Here is a 14,960-nt window from a genome sequence, read left to right on the forward strand (position 1 = left end):
CATCTGGTTGGCCCCGTCAGAACAGAATTCTGGACTAGATGGGCTTTTGGTCTGATCCAGAAGGGCTGTACTTACGTTTTCTATATTCTGAGGTTGTTGTGTTGGTCTGTTTTTTGATTATACAGGTTGTAGCACAGTCAGGGCCGGCCCAAGACATTTTTGCCACCTGAGGCAAACCACAAAATGGCACTCCCCTCCTACGCCATCTCCCCATGAAGATCTACATCAGGAACAAGGGGGGTGGGGTGGATAAAGTTCTACACTGGGACCTGCTGCCCCTGTGGATCCTGCCACCTGAGGAAATGGCCTTACTTTGCCTCATGGGTGGGCCGGCCCTGAGCACAGTGTTGTGATTCATGATGCTGCAGTTATGCAGTGGCCAGTGCACCCAAAACTTATTTGCTTCTGGTTCACACAAGGGTTTGGGCTGCCAGATTACAGGTCATTCCTCCCAGAGGTACTGACATACACCGCTTTTACCTTGATGTAATATCTGATGAGTATTCTTCGCAGATCAAACACTTGGAGCATCGTGGCAGCGTTGTTGTCAATAATGCTATAGCCTTCCAGGATGTACTGAGTCCGCGTTATTTCCCAGGTCAGCCACCGAAGGTTAAAAGCTGCGTTGCACGACAGCAAGTGAGGCAGGCGCCCAGGTTTGCAGCAGCAGCAACCTTCATTGTCCTCATCTCCTTCTGTTATAGCCTCCACCTCCCTTTGTTGGCAATATGTCCCTTGGAGTGTAGTAATAATTGAAAAGCAGAAGGACACAATGGCAGTTACTGGTGAGATCAATGCGAATGAAACTGTTTGTGGCTAATACTTGGTGCTCCTTCAAATACTTAATAAATGGCAAGTGGAAAGGGGAGTGGGGTGGAGGGGAGAGCTCCAGCATGGAATAAAATGTGCCAATTAATCTGTGCTCGAGAGAGAGAGCGGTGAGGTGCAGACTGTTGATTTCACCTTATAAAGTAAAATATGCTGAATTCTATGCTTTAGGCAGCCTGGCATAAATTTTATGGAGCCTAATTATATCTAAATGCTTTACCTTAAATGTAGAATGATAGAGATTTAGAAGTGCATGCCAGAGTCTTTGCTTTCGGAGGGAATATCTAAACGGTAAACCCAAAACGCTCTTTGTGCTTTTACAGACCTGTTATACCCAGGTGGGACATGTTCAGCAACAGGACCCCCCCCCCAAAAAAATGTAAGAGTGCTTTGCCCATAAAAGTCAAGGTTTGTTATAAATAACATGCTAACTGTAGACTTCCCTCTACCTAAGCAATTGATGGAATTCAATGAGCAGCAAGCCACAGGGTACTGTAGCTGTTTCGGTCACATATGAGAGTCAGTACAGCACAGTGTTTAGAACAGGAACCTCAGGCTTAGGGGCTGAATGTGACCCTTTGGCACATCTCTGGGCCATGCCCACTTTCTTCATGCCACACTTCTCACCTGCTCTGCTCTGAGAGTGCTTTTGCCTGCCTGGAATGAAATAAGAAATGCCAAGAGGCAGGTGTGCTAGACAGGGCTGAAGAGCCTATGAATGAGTTTGGAAAAGGGAGAAGGAACGTAAGACCTTGTCCCTGGCCATGTACCTGCTTCTGGTCTGCTGGGGCTGATGCTCGCTCTCCTAGGGCCCAGAAATAGCTGCCTGGAACATGAGCTTTGCTGAAGTCTTATGTACTAGTGGGCCAAATAGAAGTGGAATCCAATTTTGCATGAGCTGGCTTTGACACACACAATGGAACTCCAGCAGTGACTCCTCTTCCCTGAATCTTCCCCCTGCACCATTAAAATCTTCTCTGGAGAGTCCCCAAATCCCCAGTGCAGAAGTTGAGGTCTGTTCCACTGATGCACAAGTGGCATTGGATACAACCCTATGGCCTTTAAATCAAAACTAACTAACTAACTAACTAACTAACTAACTAACTAACTAACTAACTAACACACACTGGTCTATTGTGCACTTGGTGGGGGGAAAGTCCACCTTGTTTTATTCAACTTACTAACAAATAGTTTCACATTCTGTCTCTAATTCTTCTATGATAGCAATGCATAATTGCACTTAGGGTAGCAAGCTAACTGACTGAGCAAAAGTCTGCTGTTTGGCTTTTTTATTTAAATTCCAAATTATGCTTTTGGGGCTAAAGCAGCAGGTATCATGTGCATCAAGACCAAAATATAATTTCCCAGACCTCCATGAACCAAAAAAGCATTAAGCTTCACACTGTTTTCTTTCTAACCAATTAAGATTGACTGCTATACCACAAATTACTCTTCCAACAAGCAGAGAACTGGGAATATCTAGCTAAGATCTCTTGTCACGAGTAGCTTTTCTATAACTAAGCAGCGCAGCAGATAAACTTATAAAGAAAGCAGTTAAGGGCTGGAGATGAAATAGGGATAATCTGTTGCCTGGGTGTGTGTGTCACATGTTGGCAGTAGGCATGGCCAGAACAGAAACCAGGTGGTACTAAACCAATGGTGGGGGGGGGCACCATCTTTTCTTCCTAAAAACAGTGCCCAAATAATTTTGGATGATGTAGCAACAACCCAGGTAGAGAATTTTATGCCACTACTCAGATTTGCAATGCACATATGGCTTACTAATGAGAAGGGCACATAGCAAATGAATTTTCTCCTCTTTCTAGCTCTTTATTCTTTGAGCTACATAGGTGCTTACCTCGAAATTCTAGCCCCCTGAGTTGGAAAGTGACGAGACCATTTCCGATTTCAATCAAGTGAACAAAGGCATTCAAGTAATCTGATGTCAAAATAAAACAGTCCCCAGAGCTGTAGTTTCCCCAGCGCCCAAGTATCAAATCTCCACAGAGAGACTCCTGCAGAGATCTTGTCAGGTGCTCATAAAAGATGGCGTTGAGGTTGTTATCGTCATTTCCTAAAATCACAACAACACAAAAGAATGTAAAAGGGACGAGGAACAAATAACCCAGCAGAAGACTCGGAGAGGAGTCCTGTTTTTCTGACTGCTTACTCAACTAGAAGCTCATCCTTGGAGATGAGGATGATCATCTTGGAAGAACATGGCATCATTAAATGTGGGCCCACTTTACCACATGTATCACTGAACACCTTTTAAAGTTTGTTTTGGGTTGTAATTTTTTAAATGTTTCAAATATACTGTTATTTCATTTTGTATTGTTTTATTGCTTGGTTGTTTGCTGTTCTAAGCTCCTTTAGAAGGAAGGGCCAGATAGAAATTTGAATAATTATAATAACAACAATGCTCACTGGAAGGACAGATCATGAAGCTGAGGCTCCAATACTTTGGCCACCTCATGAGAAGAGAAGAATCCTTGGAAAAGACCCTGATGTTGGGAAAGATTGAGGGCACGAGGAGAAGGGGACGACAGAGGACGAGATGGTTGGACAGTGTTCTCGAAGCTACGAACATGAGTTTGACCAAACTGCGGGAGGCAGTGCAAGACAGGAGTGCCTGGCGTGCTATGGTCCATGGGGTCACGAAGAGTCGGACATGACTAAACGACTAAACAACAATGACAACAACAATGTCAGAAACTTTGGCAAAGAGTCTTGTTGGGGGGGGGATGAAAATAGTGAGAAGTCAGGGCATGAGAGATACACTTACAGACATTTGGTTTAGTTTTACTGAATATGCAAGCAATCGTGATCACAGCTGCCCTCACTTGAAATGCTTGGATGCATGGCTGTTATATGAGCCACAAAATTATAGATCATAATAACATCTAAGATTGCAATATGTAATGATTTATATTCATCGTACAGTGAGGTCTTCAAGTTCAACAGAGGTTTGAGTGCCATGAAACAGAAAAGAGAAGCTTAATTGCCAGATATTTAGATATGAAACCTCTTCCTGTATGACAGGGTTTTATAGAGGTGATATACACAATATTTCTTATTGCATATGTAGTATACTGTGTCTATGAATGTATGTGTAATTGCTTTTGATGTCTCATTTTTATTGTTTATGTTTTAGTTTGTATTATTAGAGTGAAATAATGCCGAAATGCATTTGCAGTTTGTATATGGTAAAACTTTAAAAAAGCTCCATCATTGTCACCCGACATGTGCTTCTACCGCCAGATATTTCTTAGGTTCCGGAATACTAGGCCCTGGGAGACCAGGGTTCAAATGCCCACTCAACCAAGTGGCTCGCTGGGTGACATATGGACAGTCCCTGCCTCTCAGCCTAACCTTCCTGACAGGGTTGTTGTGAGGATAAACTGGAGAGGCAAAAACCATGTACACCACCTGGAGCTCCTTGGAGAAAGAGAAGTGGGATATAAATAAAATAAATAAATGGTCTGAAGGCCTAGGAGATTGCTTTGTTTGCTGAAACTAAGCAGGTCTTTCCCATAAGCTGACTGGGAACCACATGTATGGCACTCTGGGCTCTTTCAAGGAAGAGCAGAAGATAAGTAAATATGAGGAGCCTTTCCCTCCATAATTTTAGCCCAGTTGCTCAGTTTTGAATGTTGTGTCTCTGATGAGAAAAAGTCAGCTTCACTGGAGTTTGTAGAAAGTGCCCTATTCATAATTGTGCTTTACAGTTTGTATGAGGAGCACTGCATTACAGAACAGGGAATAAGACTCCCAGTCTTACTTATGTACTGACTGTCTACATTTATTTCATTATCCCCTTGCTAGAGTGTGTTGTGCGGAGTGATCTACAACAAAGCCAATGGACACATTGGCGTCTTGAACCTCAGCCATTATGATTCATTATAACAACTGTAGCTTCCAGATTCTCTCATGAATTGCCTGCTTTAAGTAACATTAGCTGAGAATGCTTGACCCTGATTTAACCTTGTGAAAAATAAAGTTAATAAGTAAATGTAATGCACTTCACGCACCCACCAGACTATAAATGCTTCAGTTAAAAGACAATGAATAAAGCAATAGATATTCTGGGCTTTCAGATTCTACTATTTCAGTTTCGTTAGTCACAGATAACCAACCAGAGGCACCACTGCCTTAATAAGTTGGAAGAAAACCCTAAGTCAAATTACAGACCTTGAATTCAAATGGGAACAGTATTGTGCAGTTTTATTGGGACCAACCACAAATCTCACAACAGTGAGCTAGGTTATGAGTATCAAAGAAATCTTCCTCAGGCTCAACATTAAAAATAGGTGGTGGTGGTGGGGATACGGGAGCCAGAAGGAGAGAAGAAAAAGTTGTCACTGTTAGAGGGCACTGTTGAAACCTCACCTGCAGAAAATTGTAGACAAGGCCGAGGAAGCATTTTGTGAAACCCAAATACTAGTTGACTACTATGTGATTTTTGGTGGGTCCTATTTCCATTTTAAAGGTAAAGGGACTCCTGACAGTTAGGTCCAGTCGTAAATGACTCTGGGGTTGCGGCACTCAATACCAACTATGAAATCTGGTCTGATGTCCACACCTGTGTTCACACGCCACACTAAGTTTGCCAATATTTTTCTATTCCTTGGCATATGTCCCTCAGACAGAAGGAAGCACCTTAAAGGGATCGTGTAGGCCTGTTTTGATCATGACTGGTTGGACCGGGGAGTTAATGCAGAAGCGACTTTGGGGTATGAAAGCAACAGGTGTGAGGCTCATCCCGAGTAGGGAAGTGGATGAAATAGGTGGCAAATAATGCATTGCTGGTTTAGTTATTTGCATATGACCCGCAAGTTATGACATGTTATTCTTTTAACAACCCAGTTTGTTCCTTGGCCAAGCAGGAATTTTTGAACCTACGTTTCCCTGGTCCGAGTCCAACTCCTCATCTGCTTCTCCACACTTTGGACTGATCAGTCCTTTGAGAATTTCGAAGTCTAATTTGCAAACCTAAGCACTCGTGGCATGCAGAGCGCTAAAACGCAAATTAAAACAAGGAACTAAATATGATTAATGAAATGAAGCAAAATCTTCCATGTGTGCCAAAACAGTGTCACACAGTCTAACTGACAGTGCCAGTGAGCTTGAATTCTCTGGCCTAATTAACATGGTTTGGCTCGGGCAGGGCTTCCATTTTCTCCCATGCATCAGTGCTCACCAATATATTCTATTTAAAGGCTACCCAAGGTCCTTGAAGTCCTTGGAAATGTAGATGTCAAAAACTTTCAGCAAAGTTCCCTTTTGAATATGCTGATGAAGATCAAACATGAATTAAGAGTTCAGGGCAATGTTAGGTATCTGGATTCGCTGCTCTCCCAGCACATCCTCACAGCACAATTTGACTAAAGGCTGGTTATAGGGCTGCTGGGCTGACTTAGCCACAGTAAAAAGAAAAGAAAAAGAAATAAAGAATTATAAAGCCACAACTGACTACACAGGAACCATGCACAAAATCTGCAGGAGGCAAACACAAAAACCGTGCAGATTCTTAAAACACCTCTCTTTGTATTGGCACACTTGAAATTAGACTACCGGGGTGGGTGGGTGGGTGGAACAGCAGTGATGAAGCAGGCATGAAGGGATCATCTATGCCAGATTCTCATTAAGCCCATAATAACCTGAAACACAATACAACAAGGCACCTGTCTCTTTAATAGTCATGCAGATGTGGGGGTTGTTACAGCTTCTTCACTGGCTTCAGCAAGTTTAATCCACCCAAAACACCTCTTTGGGGGGACTTGTCTTCTTGCATTTGCCCTCCTGTTCAAGCCATAGCTTGACATTTGCCTATCTAGCTGCTGGTTGCTCTAGAGCAGGATTTCCCAATCTTGGGTCTCCAGCTGATTTTGGACTACAATTCCTATAATCTCTGACCACTGGTCCTGCTAGCTAGGGATGATGGGAGTTGTAGTCCAATAACAGCTGGAGACCCAAGTTTGGGAAACCCTGCTCTAGAGTTAACTGCAGTCCACAGAGCACCTGGAGCTTCATAAGGATGTACTCTTAGACATCAAGATTAGGCACAAGGTGGATTTTGGTTTGAGGGGGTGATGCACAGAGATAACTTCAGTATAGGATTTCCCTGCATCAGCAAAATTGATAGATGGCTATGATACTATACATACTCATCCAAAATGTTTTCTTTGAATATTTGCAGCTTGATAACCCTTTAAAAAAACAAATCTTACATAATGAAAACAAATCTCATTAAAAATCTTATTTAAAGCACGAATATTTCAAAATCTGAAATAGCCCTTTCCATTAGAATATTATTATGCTTTGAACTACAAACACAATGGGTTGGATCCAGAGGTTCCCTTCTGCAAGTGGACAGTCTCCTTCAGAGGAAGAAAGGCTTCCCCCAACTTAGAACAAGTTTCTAATGTGACAAAACAGGAGTGAATGCTTCCCTTAGTGCACAAGGTTTTGCACAATTATTTAAAGGTGCTTGTGTTCAGTCCATGTTGTGCAAAGTGTTCTGACAGCTCTTCTACAACAGTTTGCACCACTGTCAGAATTTCATTTACTGTTGTCTCCCTGGATCCAACCCAATCACATCCAGTATTTTGAATAATCAGTCATTATAAATTTGAGCAAAATAAATTCTGTCCCCTACCTGCACCCTTTTCAATCTGAAGTGCCAGTCTCGTGTTGGAATGGTCCACTCGTTTTGTGCTGGAAATAAACAGATACCTACAGATTATCCCTGTCTTCTATTTCTATTCTGTACAAGTGAGATAGTTTGATTCCTGATCTGGCTTCATTTGGCCACACAAAATATTACTGTGCAGTGTTTCATTTGCACACAACCCAAATTCTTCTAATATCAACCAACAGTGCTGGCTTTCTGTGCTGAATGAATTCCTTGTTCTTTCAGATGGCAGTTCCAGAAAGTGAGCCATTTCATGCAATGAACCATCTAAAACACTAGATCTCAAACTGACCACAATTATGCTGTTGACACCTGCATCTTCAAAATATTCCTCATAACTTAATGTGGGTTAGTTTGAAATAAATGTATTCCCACCTTTTCACATTCAAACAATAAATATCTATCTGCTCCAAATAAATCATATTTTAAAACACCCTCTGTATAAAGACACATCAATTCATGAAGGAAAAAGACATGGGTATTTTGAATGCATAGCTGCCAAGTTTTCCCTTTTCTCGCGAGGAAGCCTATTCAGCATAAGGGAAAATCCCTGTAAAAAAGGGATAACTTGGCAGCTATGTTTGAATGTGCTGCCAAATAAAAAGTGCTGGATTATCTAGAGATCTGTACTACTTTATAAACTTTTACACTTATATATAGAGCAGATGGTTAAAATGTTGGTATGGCCAATCAGAAGTTTCTGTCTATAAAGATTTGAGAGTCTTGTTTCCCACATCATTGGAAATATAGGGTAGCTTTCCTGAAACAAAAGAGATACCACCATAAACCCATTAGAAACATCATGTTTTTCCTCCTGACAGATTCATCTGTGTTGGCCCAAAGAGTTTCACACAAATGCTTTGTAAAGTTTTAGAATAACACATGAGGTAACCCTAAAACGTTGCTCTTATCTGCCTCTTTAACTAAGCACCACAACCCCAACCTTCTCAAAGCTGCTTAAAATGACACAGCTGTTGCAAAACAAAAGTACAGAGAAACTATTTCACTCCTAAAGTTGTGGAAATCAGAAGTAATTTAGCCAAGGGACATCCGCAAAGTCTATTTTGGACTTTAAAATCTCCACACAATTATGGCAGCTGAATTGCTGCAACTTGATAAAAGCTCCAAGAATCTGTACAGTATTAAAATTCTAATATCCTGTATCCCAGACTCAGCTGCACATTCACCCTTGGGCTTTCAGCTGTCAGCTAGGATCTCTTTTAAAAACGAACTTTTGAGACTACTGGGCAATGGGAGCTTTTCTCCAGTGGCTTCTTACTTTAAATTTTGTTCTTACCACTCAGCCAGGGTGATAATTAGCTCAGTAATTGAATTTCTTCCTGAGTGGCCTTATTCCACACAAACCGAGTGCAGGTCCTCTGGAGCTTGCCCAGAGGAGCATGCGAAAATTGTGAGAGTCTCTTCAGCAGGGAGCTAACTAATTCTGAAAGACTCCGCTAAATTGTTAAAATGACTTCACTGCTTCCTCTTTAAATGCCCGTGAAGGCCGATCGGAAAAGGTTCAGCATGTATGTACCAATCACATCATTTTATCAGTATGTTTGTTTTCTTGTGGCAATACCGCGCATCCCGTTTTTATTTCACGTGCCAAAACGTAATTCTTGTTCCCCAAGACTCATTTAGGCTGCTCCAAATAGATGAGAAGAAAGAAAAATCTAGTCCTAGGTCAGATCAAAACTCAGATCTTTAAGTCAACAGAATATGGGAGACAGTTGTGGTTATCTGGGGAGGAAAAGGGCAGCTGCATGCCTCACTTTGCAGAGGGCAGCCCTCTATTTGAAATGCTGTCCGGCCCCACTCCAGTTTAAAGATAACCCAAGGAAGAGAGTCCAGGGACCCTGAAAGTGCCCACCAGCAGCTAGGAGTTGGTCACTAGCACTTCTTATTGATGGCTGGGGTAATTCACGTGACCTGCAGAGGCCAGAGTGTAGCAGGGAGAGAAGCAGTGCCTTACATGGGGGCCCAGGCAAGAACCAGATGCCATAGAGCAGTGGTCCTCAACCTTGGGCCTCCAGATGTTTTGAGACTACAATTCCCATCATCCCTGACCACTGGTCCTGCTAGCTAGGGATCATGGGAGTTGTAGGCCAAAAACATATGGAGGCCCAAGGTTGAGGACCACTGCCATAGAGAGTTTGCCCAGGCCTTCAAATGCAGTACCTTTGGTTCACATAACAGTGGTGGCATTATCAGTGTGGAGCCATGCCATTTGGCCTGTCAGAAGCTGTATGTCTCATATATTAAAGCTTCATGTTTAAATTATAGTACCTGGGCGACATCTAATTGTGTGGGCTCAATGTCTGTAGAAACGTCCGACTTGCATGCCTGCTGTACAAAGGTAAGAGTTGTATCCATTGCTGTCCCAATTTTTGCCTCTTGCCTTGCCCACCACTTGCATGCAGCCCTGGCGTACCCTTCCAGACCCCTGAACTGAAAAAGGTTTCCCTGTTGTAGCTGCTCAGGGAGGATTGCCATTGCCCTCTACTTTCCTGGATTTCTGAGTCATTGTGGTCATTTGGCCATCACATGGTAAGATGTTAACCACAAAGAAGCATGGTAAAGGTTTTCATATTCCCATGGCTAGATGGTACAGAAAGTACAGATACCTGGCTCCCCATGTGGTTTCAGTGCTAAGTATACAAGAGTCAAGCATGGAGCTTGGAAGGCCCAGGTAAGGCTGGGAAGTTCCCCTGCCAGAAACCCTGGACAGCCATTGCTGCCAGTTAGAGTAGACAATGCCAGGCTCAATGGTCCATTGGCCTGACTCAGTTTAAGGCAGCTTCCTATATTGAATTTGTGCATCTGGACGGAGCGATCCTAACTGCGCCCACCTTGGCCACAGCAATTTTGCTCCACTTTGCTAACACAGGGAGGAAAGCAGGAAAACGGAACAAAACAAATGTCAACTTTGTGGAAAAAGGAGAAGTCAAAGGCTTCATGTCCGCTTTTGCCTAACAGTGTACCATTCTGAGTGGCTGGTTTCGAGATCATAATTACTGGGGGAATGTCTGGGGCATGCCTGAACAGCTGGAGGCCTGTTACAGTTTTCTCCTCAATATAGCGAGAAAGCTGGGACTGCGACGCACGGAAAACTGGCAGTTCTATCCTAACCTCTTTAGAGACACTTAACTGATTTAGTTACACTATGCAGCAATTCACTGGAGACCCCCAGAGCAAACACAAGCTGTGCCATTCCCCAAAATAGAAACTGACAGATGCTTTTTGAAAGGACAGAATAGAAACAGGAAGGAAGGAGAAAACCAAGAAAGAGGCTTGAAAAGGAAGAGGGCAAGATTCCTGGTGGCAGCTCCACAGCTGAGACACATTACACTCATGATGCAGAGCTTGTGCAACAGCCTACTGTTCCGTGCGGTTCAGCAAACCCGTAAGAAAAAAAAATCACCTTATTGCACTGTTGCATCTGTTACTTTTAGAAGAGATGAAACAACAAAAGGCATAATTTTAGTGCTACTGTTCTGTTCTGGGTTTCTTTGCAAGCTGGGGAAAGGTCAGGTTTTGAACATACAGCCGAAGCTTTCAAGTGTCCACACATTAAATGAGATTTACTGCCATTTCCTTTTCACTCCTCCTACCTATAGGATGTAATAATTTGAGCAGCTGTAAAAATAAGGGGGAAAGAGCAGCCTCCATACTGGGGAAGGAACACATGGTAACGTGGGACCCTTGGATTCAAGGCTGATGCTGTTTTTTAAGGGAACAAAGAAGTGTTCAGAGTTTGGTTTATATAGTGGCCACTTATTAAGAGGCAAGACAGATGGAACAATTCAGTAGGTACCGCAATAAGACTTTGTTTCCTTTCGATGTGCAATGTATGTTTACAGAAGACACCTGCCTTCTCTTGCCTCTTTTTTTGCAGTCATTCCCTTACTTTCCCTATTTTATCAGTCGGTTTTAGATTGTGAGCCTGTGGGCGTGGATTTATCTTTTATTTTTTTATATCGTATGGTACTTAGTCATCTAAGGAGCTTTGTAAATAAAACATGACGGCAGTGCTTATAGCAGGCAAAAGTCACAGTATCACAGTGAAGATCAGCAGCCCAAACCTGTTTAAGTTGGCTTGATCTTCAATGGTACCAACAGCCGAAGTAACACTGTGCTAGCTAGGTAAATGGGGAACACCCATAGAGCTTCCCATTCTCATCATATAAGGTGATGAGATAAGCTGCTTCTGTGTGGCAGCTTCCCACTTCACTCTGGCAATACAGGCAGAAAACATGAATGTTTGTGAAGAGATAATTACTCCTCATGTGAATTAATCCCCAGGACTGAGCCCTAGTCTATATGTTACCCTTGTCACATTGTCCTGCTGAAGATACTATCTCCGTAGCAAGATTGCTTCCCCTCCCCTCCCCCAAATTTTTCTGCACAACCTCCGCCTACCCAAGTTCAACTAGTTAGATGCAGTCTTTTATAGCTGAAAACAGTGACATTTAGCTTTCTCTTGAAAATGTTGAACCAAAATTGAATTTGACACCTTAATATAATGTAATTTTGCCAGTGTTGAAGTGATAGTAAGTGATGATCGTGTCCCAAAGCAACGTCTGAAGAACTATGAGGAAGCAATATGTTCATCTTCGAGAAAACACTAGGAACATAGGTTCCCAGATGTAATCCTGCAAATGTAACCCTCTGGGTTTTTCACTCCCAGAGAACTGAAACAGGAATCTGAGCCAAGATGTAGCCATCAATGGGAAGAAGACAGAAGTATGTTAAATGTAACAAAACGGCCACGACTGTGAAACATTTCGTACTATGGTGCCCCATACCCTGAGTCCACATTCACTAAGGGTGGAGGGTCTCACCGCCTTGAAAAGCCAACATCTCCTCTGCTCCCAGTTTCAATTCTGAGGAAAACACTTACTGGATTAAGCACGATCCTATAACAGTGTTGCCTGGGAAAGCCAACTCATTGGACTGAATACAGGTAGGTAGCCGTGTTGGTCTGGATCGAAGTAAAATAAAAAAAATTCCTTCAGTAGCACCTTAAAGACCAACTAAGTTTTTATTTTGGTATGAGCTTTCGTGTGCATGCACACGAAAGCTCATACCAAAATAAAAACTTAGTTGGTCTTTAAGGTGCTACTGAAGGAATTTTTTTTATTTCATTGGACTGAAGACTGACATTGGGCTTTTATTAAACTATAGTACTACTCACACAATAAAGTGACAAAATAGCTCAATAAGGTCAGGCTGGAACCTAGGAATAACCTACCATGGGACAGAAACATAAAACAAAGAGGGGAAAAACACCACACTACTGGCTGTCTCCTGCATCTCCAACATATCATCATAGATCTACAGCCTATTCTGGACAATGATATGCCATTCCTTGCCCAAACATCAAAGGCTCATTCACTTGCACAGTCTCCAACCGGATATAAATGTAATTCCCTTTAGCTTTCTATGTAGGACAAACAGCTCAGTGTCCACCTCCTGCTCCCACAAAAAAAACCCCACACCCCTCACCCCTGGGAGAAGACTCACTGATCATCTACATCGGTTCATTCAGCAGTGTCCTCTTGTTCAAATTAAATTGTGTCTTGCCTCATGAGCATTACATTTACCACATTGGGGTCATCTACTAACCTAGGTACCCATCTCAGGATACTTATTCCAAGAGCAAGAGTCCAATCTAAGAATGGGCAATGTGTTCTTCTGTGCCACATGGAAAGAAGCTTTGGCTGAGCTTGTGATTGACAGTGCTGAGCAGGAACTGAAGGTGGTAGAAAAGAGGAGGAATAGACAAGCTTCACTCATCGCCACACATCTCTTTTCTAGTAGCTTGCAGAACATGGCTGCTTCACATCTATGGCCTCCATATCCTGAGCTGGTACCCAGAGGATGCATTTGTTCTTTGTATACAGTGCGATCACATCTTACATGCATCTTGCTTAACACAGATGCAGTTTTATGCTTTTGGCTGCAGCTTCTGGGGTTCTAGGGGGACAGACCTCTCAAGTGGGGAACCAGGGAGAAAGGCTCTCAAGGAATATCTGAGTGGAGTGGAGATCTCCTGACCTGTGTTTGGAAGGTGGGAGAGAAGCAGTGCCCTGCAGTGAGCTTTTAGAGGTACCAAAGGGGGAAGAGAGTGTGGCTGGACTGGAGGGCGGCAATCCCAGGGAGTCTGAGAAGAAGAAGAAGAAGAAGAAGAAGAAGAAGAAGAAGAAGAAGAAGAAGAAGAAGAAGAAGAAGAAGAGTAGTTTGGAGTTTGGAGTTAATATCCCGCTTTATCACTACCCGAAGGAGTCTCAAAGCGGCTAACATTCTCCTTTCCCCTCCCCCCCACAACAGACACCCTGTGAGGTGGGTGGAGCTGAGAGACTTCAGAGAAGTGTGACTAGCCCAAGGTCACCCAGCAGCTGCACGTGGAGGAGCAGAGACGCGAACCCGGTTCACCAGATTACAAGTCTACCGCTCTTAACCACTACACCACACTGGCTCTCTGAGGTTCTGGCCTATACAGCACACGATTTTGTGTGCATGCACTCTGCCCAGAACCTAACCCTTGCCTAAGATGCGATCTCACTCTATAGGGTTGAATGGTTGCTCCCTGTTGTGTTAAAAATTATTGGCACCGAACAATAGGTTCTGAAACTCTTTCTTGAAAAAACCAAGAATTGTCTCAAGTAAATGCACAATTTGTGCACTCATTTTAGCCTTTCCCCTATCCATTCATAGTCACACACGTAAAGTTGCTTCTATTCCCTAAAACCGCAAAAACCAAACACTTGTCATTGCTCTTATTAGGTGGATATCTGAGGAATAGGAGATAGAGAAAAACAGTTGGTATTTCTGTCTTCGGAGTTTGGGCATATCACAGCGCTTGCAGCTCACTGGGAAGAGAGGAGGAGAGAGAAGTCTCTGGAGATCTGACCTGACTTATCCTGGTTATGTAACTAGAGTCTTGATTCTTTCTTTCTGTCTCAAGCTGCCATGAATGAATATGTGGGGCAATGATTCTTTACGCTGGAGCAGGAAGTGATTCAAAATGAATTACTTGTTCTTGTAGGTTGTGATTGACATCACGTCCACATGTGCGTGTATATGTGATCAACTGAAATCATTGCAGGCACAGAATGCAAGCCATCAGGAATGTCTCTTGAATAAATCCCTTGACATGAGGGCTGCCCTCCAATTAACTATATCTTAATTAATTGAATAAGTTTTGATGAATTAATTTATTGAACTTGCATAAATCTGCACATGGATTCTGAAGATGAAAGTATTCTCTTTGGATTAAGGTGATGCGTGAATATGTCGGAGTATGAAAGATCTGTACAAATGTCTTTCCTTAGATGGCACCCACCATTGGGGATTATATAGGTACGTAAATTAAAAATAACCTAAAAGGTTTATTCAAAATTAATAAATCTGGCCAATCAATCAACTAAACCCT

The 14,960-nt window shown here is 42.7% G+C and overlaps 1 protein-coding gene across 1 annotated transcript in view; it reads right to left on the bottom strand.

Annotated features, from left to right (window-relative positions):
* The window catches only part of PCNX2 (pecanex 2), a 117,666-nt gene that overhangs the window by 24,886 nt on the left and 77,820 nt on the right, over positions 1 to 14,960 (bottom strand). Inside the window, exons 24-26 of the mRNA XM_060272854.2 lie at positions 7,487 to 7,545; positions 2,687 to 2,902; positions 481 to 734 (exon numbers count right to left, since the gene is read on the bottom strand). Coding sequence (XP_060128837.2) covers positions 481 to 734; positions 2,687 to 2,902; positions 7,487 to 7,545 — 529 coding nt within the window. The remainder of the gene's footprint in view (positions 1 to 480; positions 735 to 2,686; positions 2,903 to 7,486; positions 7,546 to 14,960) is intronic.

Source organism: Zootoca vivipara, chromosome 3 (assembly GCF_965207765.1).
Source record: "Zootoca vivipara chromosome 3, rZooViv2.hap1.1, whole genome shotgun sequence".
NCBI lineage: Eukaryota > Metazoa > Chordata > Lepidosauria > Squamata > Lacertidae > Zootoca > Zootoca vivipara.